The sequence below is a fragment of the Nycticebus coucang genome, chromosome 6 (genome assembly GCF_027406575.1).
Source record: "Nycticebus coucang isolate mNycCou1 chromosome 6, mNycCou1.pri, whole genome shotgun sequence".
NCBI lineage: Eukaryota > Metazoa > Chordata > Mammalia > Primates > Lorisidae > Nycticebus > Nycticebus coucang.
The window spans coordinates 23,526,035-23,553,556 of NC_069785.1; the positions used below are offsets into that span (position 1 = coordinate 23,526,035).

A 27,522-nucleotide genomic window follows, 5' to 3' on the forward strand; every position below is an offset into this window, starting at 1 on the left:
TTTCACTTTATGGCCCTCGGTAGAGTGCCATGGCATCACACAGCTCACAGCAACCTCCCACTCCTGGGCTTAAGCGATTCTTTTGCCTCAGCCTCCTGAGTAGCTGGGACTACAGGCGCCCGCCACAACACCTGGCTATTTTTTTTGTTGCAGTTCGGCCGGGGCCGGGATTGAACCTGCCACCCTCGGTACATGGGGCCGGCGCCTTACCAACTGAGTGACAGGTGCCGCCCTTCCTAAAATGTTTTAATCATAATTTTAAAAATTGTCTTGAAAAAGGACTAGGAGTGAAAGAGGAGAAGGGGATAAGAATATTTTTTCAAAGGGGACAGCATATGCAAGGAGATGGGAATCTGAAAATTTAGACAGGAGTGAGAATTATAATTAGTAGTTGTATTTGGTAAAGCAGGAATGGATTGTGTGTCAAGTGGTGGATAGGGAGAGTGGATGAGACTGACTCTAGGCCAGATCATGGAGGGTTTTGCATCTAATCTTGATGAATTTGGATTTTATTCTCGGGGTAGTGTAGAGCTAATGAAAGATTAAGCAGGGATGTGACAGTATCAGATTTATGGTTTTTTTTTTTTTTTTTTTTGAGACAAAGTCTCACTTTGTTGTCCCCGGTAGTGCGCTGTGGTGTCATAGCTCACAGCAACCTCAAACTCTTGGGCTTAAGCAATTCTCTTGCCTTAGCCTCCTGAGTAGGAGGTTATAGGTGTCCGCCATAATGCCCTGCTATTTTTAGAGATTGGGTCTTGCTCTGGCTCAGGCTGGTCTTGAACCTGTGAGCTAAGGCAATCCACTGGCCTTAGCCTCCCAAAGTGCTACGGTAACAGGCATGAGCTACCATGCCCGGCCTCAGATTTTATGTTTAAAAAAAAATAAGTTTTTTGATTGGTGAATGGAGTAGAGAGTCCAGTGAGAAAGTTTACTTGGGAAGCTGTTCTGTACTTAAAGAAATGATGATGGTCAGAAATCAAAGGAAGGGGCAGATACTAAACAGAAGATTTGGCTTTTATATTTTAGACATGCAAATTTGAGAAAAATTTTATGATTTTTATTTGAATGACTAGGTGGATGGTTAAAGAATATGAGTAATACGGCTTTTGATAGGGAAGCCTCTTTTAGTTTTGGGCAAGTCATGTTTGAAGGTTCCTGAAACACGTCCAGGTAGCGGTGGATGAGGAGCGGAAACAGTTGGGTCTGTGCTTTTGCTTTTTATTAGAGCAGTTTGGTCTAGAGCAGGGTTTCTCAACCTGTGGGTCGAGATCCCTTTGGACTGATTTAAAGGTTCACAGCATTAGGAAGGTTGAGAACCAACCACTGGTCTAGATTCTCGAGTCGGTATTTTGCTTTACAATGAGACATGAGAGGAAAAGATGGAAGTGAATTCACTTGTTTATGTTGTGGGAAAGTTAGGAGTGGGGTGGGGGTGAGGTGTAGTGGGATGGGTGACCCGATAGGGATTGGGTCAAGGTGAAGTCACATGGAGGGATGGCCGTATATTTGTGAGGGATAAGTCATACAGGGTGGAGAGTACATCAGTAAGGGAGCTGAGAGATATCCTTTTGTTTGACTTCTCTTGCCAGAAGCAAAAGAAAATTGCTATTTTTTACCTTGACATCATTTATTCAACTTGTAAAACTCTCAAAATGCATGTTTCCTCTGTGTAGGGAACCCTACTAGGTGCTGTATGAAATCCCCATTCCTGAGCAGCTTACAGGCTGGCTGGCTGGCTCGCTCTCTCTTCTCTCTCTCCTCTCTCTCTTTCTTACTTTATTTTTAATTGGGACAAGAGTCTCACTTTGTCACCCTTGATAGAGTGCAGTGGTGTCACAGTTCACAGCAATCTCCAACTCTTGGGCTCAAGTGATTCTCTTGCCTCAGCCTCCGTAATAGCTGGATCTACAGGTACCTGCCACAAAGCCTGGCTATTTTTTTTTTTTTTTTTTTTGTTTAGCAGGCCTGGGTCAGGTTCAAACTCACCAGGTGGACCATGTGGCTGGTGCCCTAACCACTGAGCTATGGTGCCCATCCAGCTTACAGGCTTTTGGAAGAGAATTACAATTGGTAACAAGAAGTCAAATATAACATAAATTGTAAAATAATTTAATACAAAATAACAGTCCTGTCCAGGTGTGGTGGCTCATGCCTGTAATCCTAGCACTTTTGGGGGCCAAGGTGAGCAGCTGGCCTGAGCTCACAAGTTTGAGACCAGCCTGAGCAACAGCGAGACCCCCGTCTTTATTTTTTTTTTTCAAATAAATAGTATTTTATTATTAACTAAGTTTCCCTTGCCAGAAATAAGAAAACAATTCCACAAACTGTACCTTTAGAAAAATGATCGGCATCTGTAAGCAATTAAGTTATATTCTAGATCCCAATTAGTGGACTGTGAGACCCCTGTCATTAAAAATAGCTGGGCGTTGTGGCAGGCGCCTGTAGTCCCAGCTACTCGGGAGGCTGAGATGAGAATTGCTTAAGCCCAAGAGGTAGAGGTTGGTGTGAGCTGTGACACTAGGACACTCTATCGAGGGTGATAAGTAAGACTCTGTCTTAAAAAAAAAAAAAAAAGTCCTGTTTTGAGTAGGGAAGGCAAGTCTAAAAGTCTGCGATGACACTTAGGCTCAGATAAGGAGGATGACAGAGTTGGGAGAAAAGGATTTCAGGCACAGGGAACAGCACACACATTAGTATCTATATTTTTCAGTCTCTATATTTTGAAAACCGTGAGATCATACTGGTACCTCTAGTTCTAATCTAACACCACAGGGTGCATGCTTGTTTTCTTCTCTATTTCTGTTTTCCTGCAGTGAGAAACCTGGTTCCCATTAGCCATAATATATGTATGTATTTGATCCATTCTCCTATTTGTATCAGTTGCTCATCACTGGGACATTCACCTGCACAGATACCCTCTTCACCATGCTCATTCTTTTTTCTTTCTTTTCTTTCTTTCTTTCTTTTTTTTTTTTTTTTTTTTCTGAGACAGAGCCTCAAGCTGTCGCCCTGGGTAGAGTGCTGTGGCATCACAGCTCACAGCAACCTTCAACTCTTGGGCTCAAGCGATTCTCTTGCCTCCGCCTCCCAAGTAGCCGGGACTACAGGTGCCCGTCACAACGCCCGGCTATTTTTTGGTTGCAGCTATCGTTGTTTGGCGGGCCCTGGCTGCATTCAAACCCACCAACTCAGGTGTATGTGGCTGGCACCTTAGCCACTTGAGCCACAGGCGTCAAGCCCGTGCTCATTCTTTGATAGCCTAAACCAAAGCATTTCTTCCCCCAGATACCCTCAACATCAGTGCTAGGCATATGTCTTATGTAAATTAGAGGGGTTATTTCGTTGTTTGTATGTATTTATTTATTTATGTAAGACAGAATCTTACTTTGTCAACCTCAGTAGAGTGCTTTGACATGACAGCTCACAGCAACCTTAAACTTTTGGGCTCAAGTGATTCTCTTGCCTCAGTCAGTCTCTCTAGTAGTTGGGACTGTTGGTATCCACCACAACACCTGGCTAATTTTTCTTTTTATCTTTTTTAGTTTAGGCGGGGTCTTCCTCTTGCTAGGGCTGGTCTCAAACTCTGAGCTCAAGCAATACACCCACCTCGGCCTCCCAGAGTGCTAGGATTATACGCATGAACCACACTATGCCTGGCTGACGGTTGTTAATTTTTTTGAAGTTTCTTAGAATTAAGTGAAAAATGATTACATCTGTTTTCCCTTGAACAACGCGTCTTTATAACCACTTAAACTTTTATCATTTCACCCAGACTTTACCACTATATAATATGTATGTAACAGAATTTAACTTGTACTCTCTAAATTTTTTTAAACAAAAAACGTTTCTCAAGGTTTCTCATGAGTTTTGATTAGTGATGATACAAAGTTATTAGAATATTTCTTGAATTATAAGACTCCATTGATTTAACAGAACTTCTCTTCTTTGAAGATTGGATTATCTGTATTTGACTTAAATTGTTCACTTCAGGTAATTTTGACCTATCTTGAATTTCATATGCCATAATTTCATGTAGTGGGAATTTATTTGCTGTGCTAGCTCATCGTAATAAAAATTAATAAAGAGGAAATAATGTATACCCAAATCTATTAAGAAAAACATTTTTTCTTTTTTTTTTTTTTGTAGAGACAGTTTCACTTTATGGCCCTAGGTAGAGTGCCATGGCATCACATAGCTCACAGCAACCTTCAACTCTTGGGCTTGAGCGATTCTCTTGCCTCAGCCTCCCCAAAAAACATTTTTTCTTTCTTTTTTTTAGTTTTTTACGACACAAAGTCTCACTATGTCACCCTCAGTAGAGGCCATAGAGTCACAGCTCACAGCAACCTCAAACTCTTGGGCTTAAGCGATTCTCTTACCTTAGCCTCACAAGAGCTGGGACTACAGACTCCTGCCACAATGCCTGGCTATTTTTTGGCTGTAATTGTCATTGTTGCTTGGCAGGCCCAGGCTGGATATGAACCCACCAGTTCCAGTGCATGTGGCTGGCACCCTAGCTGCTGAGCTATAGGCCCTGAGCCATGTTCTTTATTTTAAAACTTGATTTATACATAAGTGAATTTATAGCGGAAAAAGCTCTGGAGTAATTTGACTCTTTCCATTTAAATTTTTTTTTTTTTTTTTGAGACACGGTTTCATTATGTCGCCCTCGGTAGAGTGCTGTGGTGTCTCAGCTCACAGCAACCTCAAACTTTTGGGCTTAAGCAATTCTCCTGCCTTAGCTTTCCAGTAGCTGGGACTACAGGCACCAGCCACAGTGCCTGGCTATTTTTTGTTGCAATTATCATTGTTGATTTTAGCTGGCCTGGGCAGATTTGAACCCGCCAGCCTTGGTGTGTGTGGCTGCACTGTAACCACTGTGTTATGGGTGCCGAACCCATTTAAATATTGTTAATGTGAGAAGTATCTAAGTACATTAACTTTGAGTTAACTTTCAAAGATTTATAGTTTATGTAAACCCTTTTTTGCTAATATATCACACAAATACTCATAATATGCTCATAATATTTTAAACAAAATACGATAAATTATATATATGGAAATTTATTTTTTAACCTGTTTTTAAACTTATCCTGATTACTAGAAGGTTGATAAGGTTTACATAGAATTTGTTTTACTTTTAGGGATTTGATTTGATCTTTTACTTTTCTTGCATGTAGCAAGAAATGTCAGCTATATTTCTATATTAACGGAATCCTCTTCAAGAATTAAGTTATGAAGTATTTTCCTTAAACCAATGCATCTATTATAGGGATAGTTATAACTGAAATGAATCTGTCTAATCTAGCTCCCTACTCCTGGTTTCTTTTTGGATTGGCAATTAATGTATTCATAATAATAGCTTGTAGTAATGTGAGTTTTTATTAGCAAAAGTCACAGAAATAGAAAATTATTATATAACTAGTTTAATAGGAATGTAAGAGAACATTTGTTGGTTCTCTTTGCAACTTTAATGCAAAAATTAGTGATTTTACGTATATATATGAATATGCCCCTAAATATCTCCTCAGGGTTGAAAAGTAAGTCAAAAGCTAGAGAAACACATTTTTTCCCTGTCTCACATCAAAAAGTACAGCAGATGCTTCTTAGGGATAAAATTGAGTATAGTTAAATTCTGAGGTCTTATGAGGTGGGAGAACTTCCTGGGTTTTGTTTGTTTTAAATTGGCTCTTTACTATACTTTTTCAGGAAATTCTTCACATTTTGGAGAACATTGTAGTGGCCCTAAATTAGCAAATACTACATTCCTCCATGAAATATAGAAAGTTTATACTAAACATTCTCTTAAATTTTATTTATTGTTTATGTGTAATTTTTACACTGGATAAGATAGATGAATATTTTTATTATTATTATTTTTTTTTTGTAGTGACAGAGTCTCACTGTACCGCCCTCGGGCAGAGTGCCACGGTGTCACACAGCTCACAGCAACCTCCAACTCTTGGGCTTAGGCTATTCTCTTGCCTCAGCCTCCCGAGTAGTTGGGACCACAGGCGCCCACCACAACGCCCGGCTATCTTTCTGCTGCAGTTTGGCCAGGGCTGGGCTTGAACCCGCCACCCTCGGCACATGGGGCCGGCACCCCACTCACTGAGCCACAGGCGCGGCCTATTATTTTTATTTATTTTATTTATTTTTTCTTTTCTTTTTTTTTTTTTTTTTTTGTAGAGACAGAGTCTCACTGTACCGCCCTCGGGTAGAGTGTCGTGGCGTCACACAGCTCACAGCAACCTCTAACTCTTGGGCTTACGGGATTCTCTTACCTCAGCCTCCCGAGCAGCTGGAACTACAGGTGCGCGCCACAACACCTGGCTATTTTTCTGTTGCAGTTTGGCCGGGGCTGGGTCCGAACCCGCCACCCTCAGCATATGGGGCCGGCGCCCTACTCACTGAGCCACAGGCGCCGCCCATTATTATTTTAATTTTTTTTGAGACAGAGCCTCAAGCTGTCACCCTGGGTAGAGTGCTGTGGCATCACAGCTCACAGCAACCTCCAACTCCTGGGCTCAAGCGATTCTCCTGCCTCTGCCTCCCAAGTAGCTGGGACCACAGGAGCCTGCGACAATGCCTGACAATTTTTTGGTTGCAGCCATCATTGTTGTTTGGCGGGCCCTGGCTGGATGCAAACCCCCCAGCTCAGGTGTATGTGGCTGGCACCTTAACTGCTTGAGCCACAGGAGCCGAGCCTATTTTTATTTTTTTTAATATTTTAATTTTTAATATAAACTATGGTAAATCTTCTCATTTGCTATAAAGACAGACAACTTCACCATTTTATTTACAAACTATTGTTTTCTTTTCTTTCTTTTTTTTGCAGTTTTTGGCCAGGGCCAGGTTTGAACCTGCCAACTCCCGTATATGGGGCCGGCGCCCTACTCAGTAAGCCATAGGCGCCGCCCACAAACTACTGTTTTCTAAAGAAAAAAAAGCACTACTTTCCTTTTTCTTCCTTTCTTTTCTTTTTTTTTTTGTAGAGACAGAGTCTCACTCTTATCACCCTTGGTAGAGTGCCATGGCATCACACAGCTCACAGCAACCTCCAACTCCTGGGCTTAGGCGATTCTCTTGTGTCAGCCTCCCGAGTAGTTGGGACTACAGGTGCCTGCCACAACATCTGGCTATTTTTTTTGTTGTTGTTGCAGTGTGGCTGGGGCTGGGTTTGAACTCACCCACCTTGGTATATGGGGCCGGCACCCTACCCACTGAGCCACAGGCACCACCCAAAAGCACTACTTTTCTAGACTGTTGTTTCCCTGTGGTATTAACCCTTTCACAGTCTTATGTGTTCCATTTACTACACATGCATATGTAGAGAGTATGATATGTTAGGCAGTCTTCAGATCTTACCTGAGAACTAGGGGACTGGGTCTTGTAACCAAACCTTTAAAGCATGTAATTCCTAACTTGGGAAAATTACAGCTGACTTATGTGATAAGTTGCCAGTGTTGCTGGCTAATAAAAACCACTTGTGTTTAACCAGTGATTGCTCAGTTATAAAAAGAAAGACGTCTTCTAAAATTTTTTGTTGGACCCATTAAGAATTAAAGCAGATTGTAACTAGAGTTAGAGATACTTTGATATTCATACAGGTTTTTTTTTTTTTTTTTTTTTTAGAGACAGAGTCTCACTTTGTTGCCCTTGGTAGAGTGCTGTGGTGTCAGGAACCTCCAGCTCCTGGGCATAGGCGATTTCTTGCTTCAGTAGCTGGGACTATAGGTGCCCCCCACAATGCCCGGCTATTTTTTGTTGCAGTTTGGGCGGGGCTGGGTTTGAACCCGTTACCCTTGGCATATGGGGCTGGTGCTGTACTCACTGAGCCACAGGCGCTGCCCCATACAGGTATTTTTTTTTTAAGCTACTAAAAATATGGAAGGTACTTGGACCCACCTTTTTATTTTATATATTTTTTTTCAGATTAATATGAGGGTACAAATAATTAGGTTATGAGGTTTGCATTTGTTAGGTAGAGTCCCTGTTTTAATTGTATCCCTCACCCAGAAGGTGTGCCAATACTCTTACATTGTGCCCATTAAGTGAGAACACCCCAGTCCTGAGCCGGCCCGCCCCATCCTGAATTGAATTGAGTTTTTCTCTTGTGTGGGTGTGTATTAGAATGTTTGCTGGCTTCATGTTAGTATTGAATACATTGGATCATTGGGTGCTTGCTTTTCCATTCTTGTGATACTTTACTGAGAAGAATGTGTTTCACCTCTGTGCCTGTAGCTCTGTGGCTAGGGCACTAGCCATATACACCAGAGCTGGTGGGTTAGAACCTGGCCCAGGGCCTGCCAAACAACAGTGACAACTACAGCAAAAAAAAAATAGCTGAGTATTGTGGCGGGCACCTGTAGTCCCAGCTACTTGGGAGGCTGAGGCAAGAGAATGGCTTAAGCCCAAGTGTTTGAGGTTACTGTGAGCTGATGCCATGGCACTCTACTGAGGGCGACATAATGAGACTGTCTCAAAAAAAAAAAAAAAAAGGAAAAAAATGTGTTTCAAGCCGCGTGCAGTGGCTAATCCTAGTACTCTGGGAGGCTGAGGCAGGCAGATTGCTTGAGTTCAGGAGTTTAAGACTAGCCTGAGCTAGAGTGAGACCCCATTTCTACAGATAGCCTGGTGTTGCAGCTGGTGCCTGGAATCCTAGGCAAGAGAATCATTTGAACTCAAGAGTTTGAGGTTGCAGCACTCTACTGAGGGTGACAAAGTGAGACTCTGTCTCAAAAAGAGAGGAAGAAAAAAATGTGTTTCAACTTCATCTAGGTTAATACAAAAAAATGTAAAGTCTCCATTTTTTATGGCTGAATAGTATTCCACACCATACATACATTACAGTTTATTAATATAGTCCTAGGTTGATGGACATTTAGGTTGTTTCCTCATCTTGGCCATTGTAAATTGAGGTTCATTAAACAATCTAATGCAAATGTCCTTATTATAAAATGATTTTTTCTTCTGGGTGATGCCTAGTAATGGGATTGTGGGATCAAATGGAAGGTTTGTTTTGAGCTCTTTGAGTATCCTCCATACATCTTTTCAAAGAGACTGTATTAGTTTTCATTCCCTCACTTGAACACATTAAAACTTTATGGAGTAGAGTATGAGAAAATAAATTTCTGTCGTTTTCAGCTGCAAAAAAAAAAAATACTTTGTGGAGCAATAATTCCACTAAAATGTTGGGAGTATTGCTTTTTGTGTCATCTGTAGCTGTAGTTCAGTGTTCCGTACAGTGAAGTTAGAAAATGAATTTAAGGCCAGGTGTGGTGGCCTCTGGTAGGCTGTGGTGAGTGGGTCCCTTAATTGCAGGAGTTGGAGACCAGCCTGAGCAGGAGTGAGACGTCTCTACTAAAAATAGAAAAACCACCTGGGTGTGGTGGTGGGTGCCTGTAGTCCCAGCTTTTCCAGAGGATGAGGCTTGAGCCCAGGTGTGTGAGTTTGCTGTGAGCTATGACACCATGGCTCTCTACTCAGGGCATGGAGTGAGGCCTTGTCTCTCAAAAACAAAGAAAAGAAAAGAAAATGAATTTGATGTCATATAGCTGAGATTTACATTAATTGTATAGTATGGTTTTTTAAATTTTACGTGTTGATAAAACATACGGACTATAAAAAAAGTATCACAAATTCTGTTCTTGATAAAACTGTCTTTAGTAGGCCAGGTTTATGTAATAGGCATTAGACTATTCACAAGAGAGAATGGGAGCTAACGTTCATTATAGTGCCAGGTGTTTTTTTTTTTTGTTTTTTTTTTAAAGAAATAGAGTCTTAGGCCAGGCACAGTGGCTCATGCCTGTAATCCTACCACTCTGGGAGGCCATGGCAGGTGGATTGCCTGAATTCTCAGGTTCAAGACCAGTCTGAGCCAGAGCGAGACCCTGTCTTTAAAAATAGCTGGGTGTTGTGGCGGGCGTCTATAGTTGCAGCTACGTGGGAGCCTGAGGCAAGAGACTCACTTGAGCCTAAGAGTTTGAGGTTGCTGTGAGCTATGATGCCCTGCACTCTACCAAGGACGACAAAGTTAGACTCTGTCTTGAAAAAAAAAAGAAATAGGGTCTTCTTACTCTGTCTCCTATGTTGGAGTACAGTGGCCTTATCACAGTTCACTATAACCATGAACTCCTGGACTCAAACGATCCTTCTGCCTCAGCCTCCTAAGTAGTTAGGACTTTGAGCATGTGTCACAGATCATTTATGTCACACAGCTGCTGTTCTGTTTAACTTTTTTTTTTCTTTTTGCAGTTTTTGGCCGGGGCCGGTTTGAACCCGCTACCTCTGATGTATGGGGCCGGCTCCCTACTCCTTTGAGCCATAGGCACCGCCCTAACCCTGGTTTTTTAAACACTGAATTAGTTCTTTTTCCTGTAAAATATGAGTTGAACAATATTCCTGGCCTTTAGGGACCCTTTTATAAATGAGGAAATAAAGTAATACATTAAACATTGCTTGCACTGCTTTTATTTGGTTTTAGGAATGTGAAAGTACCACTCAACTAGGGAGGTAGGGAAGGTTTTAGAGAGTAGTTTTGCATTTGAGTTAAATGTGATTTTTTTTCAATATTGTTTCATGCTGCTACTTTAAACTGCTTCTAACTCGGTATTTTCAGCGTTGAAAAAATCAGCTTGTGAGTATTTTTGTGAAAGCGAAAACAATGTGAGAAATACAGCCTAATAAACTTTTAGATTGAGCACAGTGTGTTATGTTGTTGCTTTGTTATTTATTAATACTTTGCTGTTAAGAATTTACTAATCGTAAGTGTAATATGATTTCTTTATCACTACAGATGTCCTCCTCGCACTTTCTTACCAGCCCTCTGCAAAAATTTTCTTGATGAAAGTGCTCCAGACAATGTGTTAGAGGTGACAGCCCGTGCCATAACATACTACCTAGATGTATCTGCAGAGTGTACCCGAAGGATTGTTGGGGTAGATGGAGCTATAAAAGCACTTTGTAATCGTTTGGTTGTAGTTGAACTTAACAACAGGACTAGCAGAGACTTAGCTGAACAGTGTGTAAAGGTAAGTATTATTTATTGGCCCATTAAACATCACTTAGAGAATAAAAAATCTATCTTACTAAAAAAATAAAATTCTTATCAGCCTTACTTTATTCAGAATGGTTGAGAACGGGGGTAATTACAGCCCTTGTTACACCAGTGGAAATCCCATAGGGCTTGGGAAAAGAAATCTTATCCTTGGAGGAAAATTGTAGGGTCATTGATAGGTTCTTTGATGTTGCTTCAGTGTGCTTCATTCTGTTCCTGGTAGCCACTGACATTTGGAGATAGGTTATCCCTATTCTTTTTTTTTGTTTAGAGACAGAGTCTCATTTTGTCACCCTCGGTAGAGTGCTGTGGTGTCACAGCTCACTTCAACCTCCAGCTCTTGGGCTTAGGCAATTCTCTTGCCTCAGCCTCCCAAGTAGCTGGAACTACAGGCGCCTGCCAAACGCCTGGCTATTTTTTTGTTGCAGTTTGGCCGGGGCTGGGTTTGAACTCACCACCCTCAGTATATGGGGCCAGAGGCGCTGCCCGGTTATCCCTGTTCTTACCCAAAATGTTTTGTATGATTGTGGTAATCATCATCATTACCACCACCATGAAAACTAACACTAACTTCCACTGCCAGGCATTATTTTAAGCACTTTGTTATTTCAGTTAATTTTCATAACAACTCTATATAAGGTAGTTTCATTTTACAGATGAAAAAGTTCCAGTTATGCTGAGGTTAAATGCTCTTGGCAGAGCCAAGATTTGAAATTTAGGAATTTGAAGGTTTAGGAAGTCTGATACTATGGCTCATGGACTTAACTATTTTGCTATACTCCTTTAGACTCTTAAGTTGTCATCTTTTATTCCTTGTGGGACTAGTTATAAATCTTCTGCAACTCTAAAACCATCACTACTATGTCAGTAATTTATTAGAATTATTGTGAGCACATTTAGATTTTACATGATTTTCTTTTATAATTCTCGCTTTATTATTTTTATAATTTTTGCTGCTCTAGGACAGTTTGCAAAGTTGTTTGTCTCAGGATCCTTTTCACAAGTTTTAAATGTTTGAGGATCCCCCAAAGAGCCTTTTTTTTTTTTTGCTTGGCCAGGGCTGGGTTTGAAACCACCACCTCCAGCATATGGGGCTGGCACCCTACTCCGTTGAGCTACAGGTGCCACCAAAGAGCCTTTGTTTATGTAGTCTATATTTACATTTAGATATTAAAACTGAGAAATTGGGGCTGGGCATGGTGGCTTACACCTAATAATCCTAACTTTCTGGGAGGCCGAGGCAGATAGATTGCCTGAGCTCACAGGTTTGAGACCAGCCCAAGCAAGAGTGAGACCCCATTTCTAAAATATGGCCAGGTGTTGTGGTGAGTGCCTATAGTCCCAGCTACTGGGAAGACTGAGGCAAGAGAATCACTTGAGCCCAAGAGTTTGAGGTTGATGTGAGCTATCGTGCCATGGGTCTCTACTGAGGGTAACAAACTGAAACTCTGTCTCAAAAAAAAAAGACAAACCTGAGAAATTGAAAATATTTATTTATCTTAAAATCACAAAAGATTTGGCGCCTATAGTTCCCAGTTACTTGGCAGGCTGTGAGGCAAGAGAACTGCTTGAGTGAGAAGACTTTTGAGGTTGATGTGAGCTATGATGCCATGGGACTCTACCAGGGCAACAAAGTGAGATTCTGTCTCTTAAAAAAAAAATTATTGTTTTGTGCTAGCATACACTTTTAATAAAAACTATTTTCAGAACAGAAGGAAAATTAGTGAGAAAACTGGTACTGTTCTGTATTTTTGCAAGTGTCTTAAAAAATCTTTTTTTTTTATAGAGACAGAGTCTCACTTTACTGCCCTCGGTAGAGTGCCGTGGCGTCACACGGCTCACAGCAACCTCCAGCTCTTGGGCTTACGTGATTCTCTTGCCTCAGCCTCCTGAGCAGCTGGGACTACAGGCGCCCGCCACAACGCCCGGTTATTTTTTTTGTTTGGCCTGGGTTGGGTTCGAACCCACCACCCTTGGTATATGGGGCCGGCGCCCTACTCACTGAGCCACAGGCGCCGCCCTGTCTTAAAAAATCTTTAGCTTGGTGGTGCCTGTAGCTCAGCTGTCCACATACATCCGGGGTGTTGGGTGAACCCGGCCCGGGCCAGCTAAAAACAACAATGACAACTGCAACCAAAAAAAAAAAAAATAGCTGGGTATTGTGGCGGGCACCTGTAGTCTTAGCTGTTAGGGAGGCTGAGACAAGAGAATCGTTTAAGCCCAAGAGTTTGAGGTTGTTGTGAGCTGTGATGTCACGGCACTCTACTACCTAGGGTAGCAGCTTGAGACTCTGTCTCAAAAGAAAAAAAAATCTTTGGCTTGACTGAGCTCAGTGGCTTACACCTATTATCCTAGCACTGTGGGAGGGTGAGATGGAAAGATTGCTTGAGCTCAGGAGTTTAAGTCCAGTCTGATCCAAGAGTGAGACTTCATCTCTACAAAAATAAAAATTAGCTGGGCATTGTGGAGCACATCTGTAGTCCCAGCTACTTGGCAGGCTGGGGCAGGAGGATTGCTTTTGTCTAGAAGTTTGAGGTAGCATTGAGCTGTGATGATATCACTGCACTGTAGCCAGGGTATCAGAGTGAAACTCTCAAGAAGAAGAAAAAAAACTTTGGCTTAATAGTAGACATCTGGACCCTCATATCTTTTTCTGTATTCAGTCTACTATAATATTATATCTCATGTTATGGAAAACACTATATTCATGAGAGAATGAGAATGAAGAAGACAAATAGTGTTATACTGTTGTTATGAAACAAATTTAACTTCAAAGCTTGTTGAAAATGTCTTAAGAACTTGGGATCCCTAGGATCCCTAGACCACCTTTGAGTACTTTCTACCTCTGTGACTGTAGATTTGTTTGTAATGTCTGTAGCCTCAGGGAAAGAGGTATTCATGTTCGTGTTCAAGGCCTTTTTTCCCCCTTCTTTTCTTTTCTTTTTTGCAGTTTTTGGCTGGGGCTGGGTTTGAACCCACCACCTCCGGCATATGGGGCCAGCGCCCTACTCCTTTGAGCCATAGGTACCGCCCCCCCCCCGCCTTTATTTTCTTGATCACATCATTTTGTTTCTTCTAGGTGTAGAATTTTTACTCCATTGCTTATTCACTCATTTTTTTTTTTTTTTTTGGTAGACAGAGTCTCACTATGTTGCCCTTGGTCGAGCACTGTAGCATCATAGCTCACAGCAACCCCCAAACTCTTGGGCTTAAGCCATTCTCTCGCTGTTGCCTCCCAAGTAGCTGGGACTGCAGGCGCCTGCCACAAACTCCTGGCTATTTTTTGTTGCAGTTGTCATTGTTGTTCAGCAGGCCCAGGCACGTTCAAACCCGCCAGCCCCTGATATATGTGGCTGGAGCCCTTAACCACTGAGCTGTGGGTGCTGAGCCCACATTTTTGGAGATAAAATTTTTTTTTTTTTTTTCCAGTTTTTGGCCAGGGCTGGGCTTGAACCCGCCACCTCCAGCATATGGGGCTGGCGCCCTACTTCTTTGAGCCACAGCCGTATATGGCTTCTTATTCTCAGCCTGTGCACATGCTTGAGAGGAGTTGAGCCAACTCCTTTTTTGTAATATTTGTTTTTGTTTCTCCAGGTTTTTTTTTTTTTTTTTTTTTGTGAGACATTGTTATTATGTTTCCCTTGGCAGAGTGCTATGGCGTCATAGCTCACAGCAACCTCAAACTCTTGCGCCTAAGTGATTCTCTTGCCTCATAGTCTCCCGAGTAGCTGGGACTACAAGTGCCCGCCACAATGCCTGGCATTTTTTCTTTTTCTCCTTCCTTTGTCGCCCTTGGTAGAGTGCTGGGACGTCACAGCTCACAGCAACCTCCAGCTCTTGGGCTTAGGCGATTCTCTTGCCTCAGCCTCCTGAGCAGCTGGGACTATAGGTGCCTGCCACAACACCCAGCTTTTTTTTTTTTTTTTTTGCTGTTTTTGGCCAGGGATGGGTTTGAATCTGCCACCTCCAGCATATGGGCCAGTGCCCTACTCCTTTGAGCCACAGGCGCCGCCCAACCCAGCTATTTTTGTTGCAGTTTGGCCCGGGCTGGGTTCAAAACCCCCCCCCCACCCTCGGTATATGGGGCCGGTGCCCCACTCACTGAGCCCCAGGCACCGCCCTCCTGGCTATTTTTTGGTTGTAGTTGTCATTGTTGTTTGGCGGGCCGGGCCTGGGCTTGAACCCGCCACCTTTGGTGTTTGTGCCTGACACCCTATCTGCTGAGCTATATAGGTGCTGAGCCTGTTTCTCCATTTTTTTTTTTCATAATTTTCAAAGCTATGGTTGAAAGAATGGTACAGTTAATACCTTCTCTCCACTCAGATTTGCCATTTTCTTTCTTTCTTTTTTTTTGGTTTTTGGCCGGGGCTGGGTTTGAACCCACCACCTCCAGCATATGGGACTGGCGCCCTACTCCTTGAGCCACAGGAGCCGCCCTTTTTTTTTGTTTCCTAAGACAGAGTCTCACTAAGTCACCCTTGGTAGAGTGCCGTAGTGTCACGGTTCACAGCAACCTCAAACTTTTGAGCTTAAGCTCTTGTTTTACCTCAGCCTCCCAAGTAGCTGTGACTACAGGTGCCCGCCACAGCACTCTGCTATTTTTGTTGTTGTGGTGGTGGTGGTGGTGGTGGTGGTGGTGGTTGTCATTGTTGTTCACCAGGCCTAGGCTGGGTTCGAACTCACCAGCCTGATTTGCACCAAGTGAGCACCAAGCCAGATTTGCCACTTTCTTAACATTTTGCCACTTTTCTTTATTTTCTCTTTCTCTACCCCTTCTACTCTTTTCTCTTTCTTTTTCTTCTCATCTGTCACTTCAATGCCATTTATGTAAACTGTCCTCATATTGTTATTTCTATCCCTGATCTCTCAGTTGAGTTCTAGACTCTATTCAAAGGCCTACTGGACAATTTTTTTTCTTTTTCTTTTTGAGACAGAGTTGTCTTATGTCGCTCTCGGTAGAGTGCTGTGGCATCACAGCTCACAGCAACCTCAAATTCTTGGGCTTAAGCGGTTCTCTTGCCTTAGCCTCCCAAATAGCTGAGACTACAGGCGCTCGCCACAATGGTCGTCTATTTTTTGTTGCAGTTGTCATTGTTGGTTAGCTGGTCCAGGCTGGGTTCGAACCTGCCAACTAGGGTGTATGGCACTGAGCCAGATTTGCCACTTAAGAGAATGGTTTAAGCCATTCTCTTGCCTCAGCCTCCCAAGTACAAGACTACAGGTGCCCACCACAACACTTGGCTCTTTTTGTTGTTGTTGATTTTAGCTGGTGCCGTAACCACTGTGCTACGGGCACTGAGCCTTTTTCTTTTCTGTTGAGACAGTCTCACTTTGTCACCCCAGTAGAGTACCATAGTGTCATAGCTCACAGGAACCTCAAACTCTTGGGCTTAAGCCATTCTCTTGCCTTAGTCTCCTGAGTAGTTGGGACTATAGGTGCCTGCCACAATGGCAGGCTATTTTTGGAGGCGGGAGTCTTGCTCTGGCTCAGGCTGTGTGGAACTTGTGATCTCAGGCAGTACACCTGCCTTGGCCTTCTAGAGTGCTGAGATTACCTGCTGGATATTCCTAACTGGATCTCTGAACTCATTTTCTTTAACTATAAGGAAAGTCCTGTTTTGATAATTGGTATCAATTTCCACCCAGCTACTTAAGATAGAAACCTGTGCTTAAACTCTTTTCTTCTATCCCATACATACAGTTGATAGTCAGCTTCTTTTTTGGTTTATTTCCTCCTGTTTGTCTCTGTCGTTATTACCTTAGTCAAGCCTTCATTGTCTTTTAAATATTATGCTTGGATTTTTGCATTTGGCTGCATTCTTTATACTGTTGTTTACAGGAAATTTGATTGTATTATTTCCCTAATTAATACATTTTTCTTATTTATGTGATAAAGTTTAAATTTCTTTTCTTCTTCTTCTTCTTTTTTTTTTTTTTTTGTTTGAGACAGTCTCACTATGTCACCCTCGGTAGAGCGCCATGGTGTCAACAGCTCATAGCAATCTCAAACTCTTGGGCTTAAGCGATTCTCTTGCCTCAGCCTCCCAAGTAGCTGGGACTACAGGCACCCACCATAACACTTGGCTATTTTTTATTGTTGTTGTCATTTTGGTTTAGCTGGCCCAGGCTGGATTCAACCCCCCAGCCCTGGTTAATGTGGCTGGCACCCTAACCACTGCTCTACAGGCGCTGAGCCTAACGTTTGAATTTCCGGTATGCCTGTAAGATGAGTGAATCCTGTTAACTCTTCAGTTGTATCTGAACATTAACATTAATTTTGAAAATAAAAGTTGATTCTTGATATGATCTTCGTATTCTGGGATGCCAAAGTAGGTGGATCTCTTGAGCTCAGGAGTTCTAGACCAGCCTGAGGAAGAGCAAGACCCCGTCTCTACTAAAAGTAGAAAAAAAACTAGCCAAGCTTTGTGGTGGGCACTTGTGACCTGTAGTCCTAGCTACTGGGGAGGCTGAGGCAAGAGGACTTCTCGGCCCTAGAGTTTGAGGGTGTTGTGAGCTATGATGCTGTGGCACTCTACCCAGGGAAACAGAGAGAGACTTTGTCTCAAAAACAAGTTGATTCTTATTGTTTTTTTTTTTTTTGGGGGGGGGGGGCGCGGACAGAGTCTCACTATGTCGTCCTCTGTAAAGTGTGCTGACATCACAGCTCACAGCAACCTCCAACTCTTCTTGTCTCAGCCTCCCAAGTAGCTGGGACTATAGGTGCCCACCAAACACTCAGCTCTTTTTTGTTGTTGTTGCAGTTTGTCGTTGATTTTAGCTGGCCCAGGCCAGGTTTGAACCTGCCAACCTTGGTGTATGTGGCCGGTGCCCTACCCACTGAGCTATAGGCGCCTCCAGATTCTTAATGTTTTAATATTCATAGATTGTGAAGATGAAAAATTTATCCAACCTTTTTTTATTTTTTAAATCTCTATGAGCTTATAATCTTTTGCTAAATTTCTTATAGTTCCTTAACTTACCATGCGTGGTGGTGTTTGGTTGTGATCCCAGCTACTCTGGAGGCTGAGGTAGGAGGATCACTTGAACCCAGGAGTTGGAAGCTGCAAAGGGGTTTTATCACACCATTGCACTCCAGCCTGGGTGACAGATTAAGATTCTGTCTCTTAAAATTAAATAAATAAACCTTCACTGTCCAATATAGTAGCCATATGTATTTACTGTGCACTTCAAATATGGCTACTCCAAATTGATATGTATATATAAAATGCATTACATGAAAGAATGTAAAATATATCAATTTTTTATATTGATTACATGTTAAAATTCTTTGATGTATTTGGTTAAATAGAATGTATTATTGAAACTAGTTTTGTTTCACTTTACTGTCTTTTTTGTTTTGTTTTGTTTTGTTTTGTTTTGAGACAGCCTCAAGCTGTCACCCTGGGTAGACTGCCGTGGCGTTGTAGCCCACAGTAACCTCAAACTCTTGGGCTTAAGCAATTCTCTTGCCTCAGCCTCCCAAGTAGCTGGGACTATAGGTGCCTGCCACAATGCTCAGCTATTTTTTGGTTGTAGCTGTTTGGCAGACCCGGGCTGGGTTCAAACTTGCCAGCTGTGGTGTATGTGGCTGGCACTCTAGCCGCTGAACTACAGGTGCTGAGCCACTTTACTGTTTTTTTTGTTGGTTTGTTTTTTTGTTGAGGCAGAGTCTCACTTTGTCATCCTCGGTAGAGTGCTATGGAGTCATAGCTCACAGCAACCTCAAATTCTTGGGCTCAAGCAATTCTCTTGTCTCAGCCTCCCTAGTAGCTGGGACTATGGCCACCCACCACAACAGCCGGCTATTTTTTTTTTTTAGTAGGTCTGGGCCGGGTTCAAACCCATCAGCCCAGGAGCATGTGGCAGGTTCCCTAACCATTGAGCTACAGGTGCCCAGCCCACTTTATTGTTATTAATGTGTCTACTGGTAAATTTGGAGAGTGCTATTATGTTTTCAGTGATTCCAGAAAATTAGACTTACAATCTTTTGTTAATTTTGTTTTACCATTAATAGGTATTAGAGTTGATATGCACTCGTGAGTCAGGAGCAGTCTTTGAGGCTGGTGGTTTGAATTGTGTGCTTACCTTCATTCGTGACAGTGGACATCTGGTTCATAAAGATACCTTGCACTCTGCCATGGCTGTGGTTTCAAGACTTTGTGGCAAAATGGAACCTCAAGATTCTTCTTTAGAAATTTGTGTAGAATCTCTGTCTAGTTTGTTAAAACATGAAGATCATCAGGTAAATAAATTGCTATTGTATACTTTCAGTTTCTAGAGTGTGATTTTTGTTTTATAGTATCCCCTATTTATACCTAGGATAACACTATAATTTAAACTTTCCATTTGAAGAAGTAAAGGTATTTCCATTTTCTTTTTCCTTTTTAAAAATCTATCCAAATTGTAATCTTTTCTTACAATAAAACTTTAAGTTATAAAAGTGATAATGTGTTTGTTAAAATTTAAGTGTTATAGAAATATATGATTGGGCAGCGCCTGTGGCTCAAAGGAGTAGGGCGCTGGCCCCATATGCCGGAGGTGGCGGGTTCAAGCCCAGCCCCGGCCAATAAAAAAAAAAAGAAATATATGATCAGTGTTTCAGCTGTACATTCATGCAATGTAATTTTGTTGACTTAAGCTAGGTGTCATTAAAATAAAATAATACAGTATTTGTAATCTTTTTTTTTTTTTTTTTTTGCGATAGAGTCTCACTTTATTGCCCTTGGTAGAGTGCCGTGGTGTCACAGTGCACAGTAACCTCAAACTCTTGGGGTTAAGCGATTCTCTTGTTTTAGCCTCCCAAGTAGCTGGGACTAGGGTGACTGACTGACTAGCCACAACAGTCAGCTATTTTTTTGTTGCCGTTGTTGCAGTTATTTTAGCTGTCCCGGGCCAGGTTTGAACCTGCTACCTTCTGTGTATGTGGCTGGTGCCGTAACCACTGTGCTACAGGTGACGAGCCAGTATTTATAATCTTATGTGTAACCTTTTCTTGAATTAGCATACTTTAGAAAATAAAATTTGACTTTTAATGCCTTTCTACTATTTAGATATTTTCAGTAAATATTTGTAGATCATTTTGTCAAAGTTATGTATAATAATGGTTAATATTTTTGAACTTTTATTAATCATTCTGATTCTTTATAGTATTGTCTCATTTAAGCTGACATAATGAGATACAATTCCCTTATTATCCTCCTCTTGAAAATGAGGACACCAGGGCAGCGCCTGTGGCTCAAGGAGTAGGGCGCTGGTCCCATATGCCGGAGGTGGCGGGTTCAAACCCAGCCCCAGCCAAAAATCACACACACACACAAAAAAGAAAGAAAATGAGGACACCTGGGCGGCGCCTGTGGCTCGGTCGGTAAGGCACCAGCCCCATATACTGAGGGTGGCGGGTTCAAACCCGGCCCTGGCCAAACTGCAACCAGAAAAATAGCTGGGCGTTGTGGCGGGCGCCTGTAGTCCCAGCTACTCGGGAGGCTGAGGCAAGAGAATCGCTTAAGCCCAGGAGTTGGAGGTTGCTGTGAGCTGTGTGAGGCCACGGCACTCTACCGAGGGCCATAAAGTGAGACTCTGTCTCTACAAAAAAATAAAGAAAATGAGGACACTTAGGCCACGTACGACACTTAAGCAATTAGATAATTTTTTTAGGTCATACAGTTAGAATGTGGAGCTAGGATTCAGTTCTTGGCAGATAATATGCTTTGTCACTTTACTACACAGCTACTTTTGTTATAGCGCCAGCGTTGAAATGATCAGTAGTACTAGTCCTAATAGGTGAATTTTATTTGTGTCCATATTTTTTACATCATTAGGTTTCAGATGGAGCTCTGCGATGCTTTGCATCTCTAGCTGACCGGTTTACCCGTCGTGGTGTTGACCCAGCTCCATTAGCTAAGCATGGATTAACTGAGGAGCTATTATCTCGAATGGCTGCTGCTGGTGGTACTGTATCGGGACCGTCATCAGCTTGTAAACCAGGTCGCAGCACAACAGGAGCTCCTACCACCGCTGCAGATTCCAAGTTGAGTAATCAGGTGTCAACAATTGTAAGTCTGCTGTCAACACTTTGCAGAGGCTCTCCAGTGGTGACACATGTAAGAATGTTTTTGAATCTTTGCTTTTTAATCTTTTAGAAAAAGCTTTTTTGTGCGATGTTGATATATTACACTTTTTTTTTTCTTGTTCTCTTTCTAGGATCTCTTGAGGTCAGAGCTTCCAGATTCAATTGAAAGTGCATTGCAGGGTGATGAAAGATGTGTGCTTGATACCATGCGTTTGGTTGACCTTCTCTTGGTGCTATTATTTGAAGGACGAAAAGCTTTGCCAAAGTCTAGTGCTGGATCTACGGGCAGAATCCCAGGACTCCGGAGATTGGATAGTTCTGGGGAGCGCTCACATCGTCAGCTTATAGACTGTATTCGAAGTAAAGATACTGATGCACTTATAGATGCCATTGACACAGGAGGTCAGAAAATATTTTTAAAATATAAAGAGAAAACGGAAATAAAGAATCATATAGGCAGTTCTAGTTTTTGGATGATTTTCTTAGCAGTTAAATTTATGCCAGATAATGTATAATAGAATGGCTAATGTCTTCAATATTTTCCCCTATTCCTGTATATAATTATGTAATTATGAGTCTGGGGTGTCTTAAGACCTGAATAAACATTTGTTAAATGAGTAAAGCTTGGATAAAGCTTGACATTTCCCTCTTTTATCATTAAAGGAGATATTCTGTTAAATCTAAGTGAATTGCAGGTTTAATTTAGGACTGTTGTTTTCTCAAGGTTGAGGGAAACTGACATGAAAGAATTACAGTAATATGTAGTGTATTATTAGATTATTTTAGACTGCTGCATGAGGTGATGAGCAAATGCAAATTTCTGTAAGATGCTTTTGGATCATCCCATTTTTTCTTTTGTATTCTTTTGATTATATATGTGGATTAGGTTCTTTTCCACAATTATCTGATGCAACTAGTACCTTGTATTATATACTATGTTTTGTTATTTTCCTTTCTTCATGTTTATTTTTAAGGCTTAAAGACTTGTGAATCCTGGGCGGCGCCTGTGGCTCAGTCAGTAAGGCGCCGGCCCCATATACCGAGGGTGGCAGGTTCAAACCCGGCCCCGGCCAAACTGCAACCAAAAAATAGCCGGGCATTGTGGTGGGCGCCTGTAGTCCCAGCTACTTGGGAGGCTGAGTCAAGAGAATCGCTTAGGCCCAGGAGTTGGAGGTTGCTGTGAGCTGTGTGAGGCCATGGCACTCTACCGAGGGCCATAAAGTGAGACTCTGTCTCTACAAAAAAAAAAAAAAAAAAAAAAAGACTTGTGAATCCTCAGTGATTTACAAATTTTAGAATTTCCCTTCACTGACCTTAGGTTTGCTGATTATTTACTACTTTACAGTTGACCTGAATGCTTAAAACAATCTCTTGGCTGTATTTTTTATTGACTATTAATAATAGACTTTTTAAATGGTTCAAACTTTAGAAAAGTTGAGTTATTTTATTCATTGGCTTTTAACAATAAGTTTTTATTTTTCCTTCACACTTTTAGCCTTTGAAGTAAATTTTATGGATGATGTAGGTCAGACTCTATTAAACTGGGCCTCTGCTTTTGGAACTCAGGAAATGGTAAGCTAAATCAACAACAACTCAGATTTAAATCAAAGAGTAAAATGTTATCAAAGCAACTTTATGATTTTTTATCATTTTATAGGTAGAATTTCTTTGTGAGAGAGGTGCTGATGTTAATAGAGGTCAAAGGTCATCATCATTACATTATGCTGCATGTTTTGGAAGACCTCAAGTAGCAAAGGTAAAAATCCAGGTTTTTAAATTACTAATACTTAACATTTTCACAATTAGAAAATTAGAGTGATATAAAAACTTTTAGTAAGTCATGCTTCCATGCCATCTCCATCTGCTTCATTCCCCCTGCTCACTGTATTTCTAATTAGGTTTTTAAAATGTGTTCAGTTTTTCTTAATACTGATTCAGGTAAAAAACAAATGTGTACGTGTATTCTCTCCTTTTCTTATGTAAAATATAACACATATATACTGACCTGTACTTTTAATTTTATCACTTAATAACATATATTAGAAATCTCTTCCTGTTAATATATAGTGAACCTTTTTACATATGCATGTTCACCCTGTGTGGATGTACTGCAAGTACATTCAGTCTTTCACCTCTTGTTGGAAACATGGTTCTTAGCAGTTTCTTGCTCTTGACCATGAATAACTTTGTATGTATTTCCATTGTTTCAATTTATTAGTAAAGCAGATATTCTGTTTGTAGAAGAGTCAGCAGACTCTTAGACTGGGAAAAGACTTTGGAAAGTTCTTTTTACCATTAGAGAAATTAGAAGGTTCATATCAAATGTGTGGTCTAGGTTTCTAGACTCTGCCTATGGTAAAGTAAGTTGGCACAGTGCAGTTTTTTTTACTCTGAAGTCAGGCATACTTGAATTCAAGTCTTAGTCATACACAAAAAAGACTGAACTTGGGCAAGTTTCTTTTCTTTTTTTTTTTTTTTGTGGTAGAGACAGAGTCTCACTTTATCGCCCTGGGTAGAGTGCCGTGGTGTCACACAGCTCACAGCAACCTCCAATTCCTGGACCCAGGCAATTCTCTTCCCTCAGCATTCCGAGTAGTTGGGACCACAAGCGCCCACCACAACGCCCGGCTATTTTTTTTTTTGCAGTGTGGCCAGGGCCAAGTTTGAACCTGCCACCTTGGTACATGGGGCTGGCACCCCACTCACTGAACCACAGGTGCCGCCCCTTGGGCAAGTTTCTTAAAAGTTTGATTTGCAGTTTATCCATAAAATGGGTATACATTCTTAGCAAGATTATTGTGAGAATAATACAAGATTATTGTGAGAATTAAGAAAAATACATGTAAAGCACTTACTGTAGTACACATCATAGGTACTCAAATGGTAGCTGCTGTCGTTACCTTTATACTAAAATATAATTGTCATTAACATCTTATAGCTTTCTAAGCTGAGAAAGTTGATCTTTTTTTTTAATTTAGATATGCTTTATCTTTTTTATTATGTTTTTAAACAGCTATATCCTGTTTTTTTTTCTTTTTTGGAGGCAGTTTTTGACTGGGGCTGGGTTTGAACCTGCCGCCTCCGGCATATGGGGCTGGCACCCTACTCCTTTGAGCCACAGGCCAGAAAGTTGATCTTTATAAGTTCTAATTGTTTGAATTAATTTTTAAAGAGAGTGATGCTTCTGAGGGTGATTAATACTGAATAAGCAAAACAGGTTTTAGAGTTTCTAGTTAAGGTATGTTGTTAACTGGGTGCAGTGGCTCATGCGTGTAATCCTAGCACTCTGGGAGGCTAAGGCAGGTGGATTGCTTGGGCTCAGGAGTTTGAGATCAGCCTGAGCAATAGTGAGACCCCATCTCTACTAAAAATAGAAAAATTATCCCGGCATTGTGGCAGGCTTTTGTAGTCTCTTGTATTCGGGAAGCTGAAGCAAGAGGATCGATCGCCTGAGCCTAAGAGATTGAGGTTGCTGTGAGTTAGGATACTGCCCATGGTGACAGAGGGAGACTCTATAATTAAATAAATAAACAAATAAGTTCATTTATTTATAAATAAAGTTAGGATACTGCCAGGGTGACAGAGGGAGACTGTAATTAAATAAATAAACAAATAAACTCTACCTCTAAATAAGTAAATAAATAAATAAAAATAAATTTAGCTAGTTAATAAAGTTTGTTATTGCTAGGTGTAGTGGCTTACATGTATAATCCTAGGTGGATAACCTGAGCTTAGGAGTTAGAAAACAGCCTGAGCAAGAATGAGACCCCATCTTTTCTAAAAGTAGAAAAAAGTAGTCAGGCGCCTGTAGTTGACAGATACTGATGACTTCTTGGTCAAAGAATTAACTTGACTGAACTTGGTAATTGACAGTATATGGGAAATGATAAGGTAAATAGCCAAGTCATAAACTGAACAATACCTCTGTTAAAGGAATTGGAAGAATGAGTTTGATGGAGAAATCTATAGGTTCACATGGTAACGTAATTTGAGGTGATAATAACCAAGTGAAATGAATCTACAATTTATTTTCAAGATGCAAATGGAGTACTTTTTTTTTTTTTTTTGGCCGGGGCTAGGCTCGAACCTGCCACCTCTGGCATATGGGACCGGCGCCCTACTCCTTGAGCCACAGGCACCCCCCAAGATTCAATTTTTTGGCTGGGGCTGGGTTTGAACCCGCCACCTCCGGCATATGGGACCGGCGCCCTACTCCTTGAGCCACAGGCGCCGCCTGCAAATGGAGTACTTTTAAGGTGATAAGTGCTAAGACAGAGATTTGCATTGGTACCTTCTTAAATAATTGTGGAAAATCTTTAGATTACAGAGTTGAATATTAAAGAAATAATGGATTGTTATATTCAAATTAAATGCTTTTCTTCTCTAGACTCTGTTACGGCATGGTGCAAATCCAGATCTGAGAGATGAAGATGGGAAAACTCCGTTAGATAAAGCTCGAGAAAGGGGTCATAGTGAAGTAGTAGCTATTCTTCAGTCTCCAGGTGAGTGGTAAATTCTTTCCTTTTAAGCCATTTGCAGTTATTCTTCAGCTTCACTTCCGTAGAAGTAGCTTTTTGTAGACACATTAACATTATATAAACAAACTATGACTATAGAATCAAATAATTAGGCGGTGCCTGTAGCTCAGTGGGTAGGATGCCAGTCACATGCACCAGAGCTGCCAAGGCTGGTAGGTTCAAACCCAGCCCTGGCCTGGTAAAACAAAAAAATAGCTGGGCATTGTGGCAGGCACTGTAGTTCCAGCTACTTAGGCTGAGGCAAGAGAATCGCTTGAGCCCAAGAGTTTGAGGTTGCTGTGAGCTGTGACACCATGCCACTCTACTGAGGACAACAAAGTGAGACTCTGTCTCAATTTAAAAAAAAAAAAAATCAAATTATATATACAGCCTTACATGTGATAAATCTTTAACAGCTTACTCTTCTGTGTTCTTCGAGACTGACTGACTTATTCCAGAATAAGCAAAATTTAAAGTTCAAGGGATATGGGAATGTCAGATAAAGAATAATTGTGTATTATGTTGATAAAGTAGATTGACCAAGTTTTTAAGTTTCACAGAGTTGATGAATGCAGAGCCTCTGTGAAATAATTTTTGGAATCAAGTAGAATATCCAAAATTACCTTCTTAGTTTATTATTGAGCTCATCAAAGATAATAATGTTCTTCAGTATTCAAACACCCTTGATATACAGTTCTAATTTCAATTTATTTATTCTTAGTTATAGATAATTATAGTTGAAAGTTGGACGTACCTTCCAAAAAAATATTTCTTTGAATACTACTTGTCTGCAGGTGATTGGATGTGTCCTGTTAATAAAGGAGATGATAAGAAAAAGAAAGACACAAATAAAGATGAAGAAGAATGTAATGAGCCCAAAGGAGATCCAGAAATGGCACCTATATACTTGAAAAGGTTGTTGCCAGTGTTTGCACAGACATTTCAACAAACTATGTTACCTTCAATAAGGTACTTATTCATACTGTTTGTATTAGTTTAAATTATACCAATTAGATGGTTTTATTTATCTCCCTTTCCCAGAAAGATTAAGGTTTATTTTAGTAATGAAAAGGTATGGTAAGATTAGTGGTGGTGCCTGTAGGTCAGTGAGTAGGGCGCCAGCCACATACACATTGGTGGGTTCAAACCCAGTCCGGGCCAGCTAAACAGCTGTAACAAAAAAATAGCTGAGCATTGTGGCGGGCATCTATAGTCCCAACTACTTGGGAGGCTGAGGTAAGAGAATGGCTTAAGCTCAACAGTTTGAGGTTGCTATGAGCTGCGATGCTATGGCACTCTACCGAGGGCCCATAGTGTAACTCTGTCTCAAAAAAAAAAAGGGTGGCACCTGTGGCTCAGTGGGTAGGGCGGGTTTGAACCTGGCCCCTGCCAAACTGCAACAAAAAATAGCTGGGCGTTGTGGCGGGTGCATGTAGTCCCAGCCACTTGGGAGGCTGAGGCAAGAGAATCGCCTAAGCCCAGGAGTTGGCAGTTGCTGTGACCTGTGGTGCCATGGCATGGTACCAAGGGCAATAAAGTGAGACTCTGTCTCTTAAGAAAAAAAAAAAAACAACAAACAAAAAAGGAAAAGTCATATCATATTCTGATGATCTGACTGAAGAGAAAGGGTTTAGAAAATGAAGAGGACTGGTTTTCTTTCTTTTTTTTTTTTTTTAAATAGAGACAGAGTCTCACTGTGTCACCATTGGTAGAATGCCATGGTGTCACAGCTCACAGCAACCTCTAGCTCTTGGGCTTAGGTGATTCTCTTGTCTCAGCCTCCCGAGTAGCTGGGACTACAGGTGCCTGCCACAACACCCAGCTATTATTTGTTGTAGTTTGACCTGGGCCAGGTTTGAACCTGCCACCCTCAGTAT

General features: G+C 41.3%; 1 protein-coding gene across 5 annotated transcripts in view; it reads left to right on the forward strand.

Annotated features, from left to right (window-relative positions):
• HECTD1 (HECT domain E3 ubiquitin protein ligase 1) overlaps positions 1-27,522 on the forward strand; it is a 108,268-nt gene that overhangs the window by 15,702 nt on the left and 65,044 nt on the right. For all 5 annotated transcript variants that reach the window (XM_053594896.1, XM_053594899.1, XM_053594897.1 and 2 more), the window contains exons 3-10: positions 10,799-11,033; positions 19,074-19,301; positions 20,878-21,159; positions 21,260-21,530; positions 22,624-22,700; positions 22,786-22,884; positions 25,516-25,630; positions 26,440-26,614. In XM_053594896.1, coding sequence (XP_053450871.1) covers positions 10,799-11,033; positions 19,074-19,301; positions 20,878-21,159; positions 21,260-21,530; positions 22,624-22,700; positions 22,786-22,884; positions 25,516-25,630; positions 26,440-26,614 — 1,482 coding nt within the window. The remainder of the gene's footprint in view (positions 1-10,798; positions 11,034-19,073; positions 19,302-20,877; positions 21,160-21,259; positions 21,531-22,623; positions 22,701-22,785; positions 22,885-25,515; positions 25,631-26,439; positions 26,615-27,522) is intronic.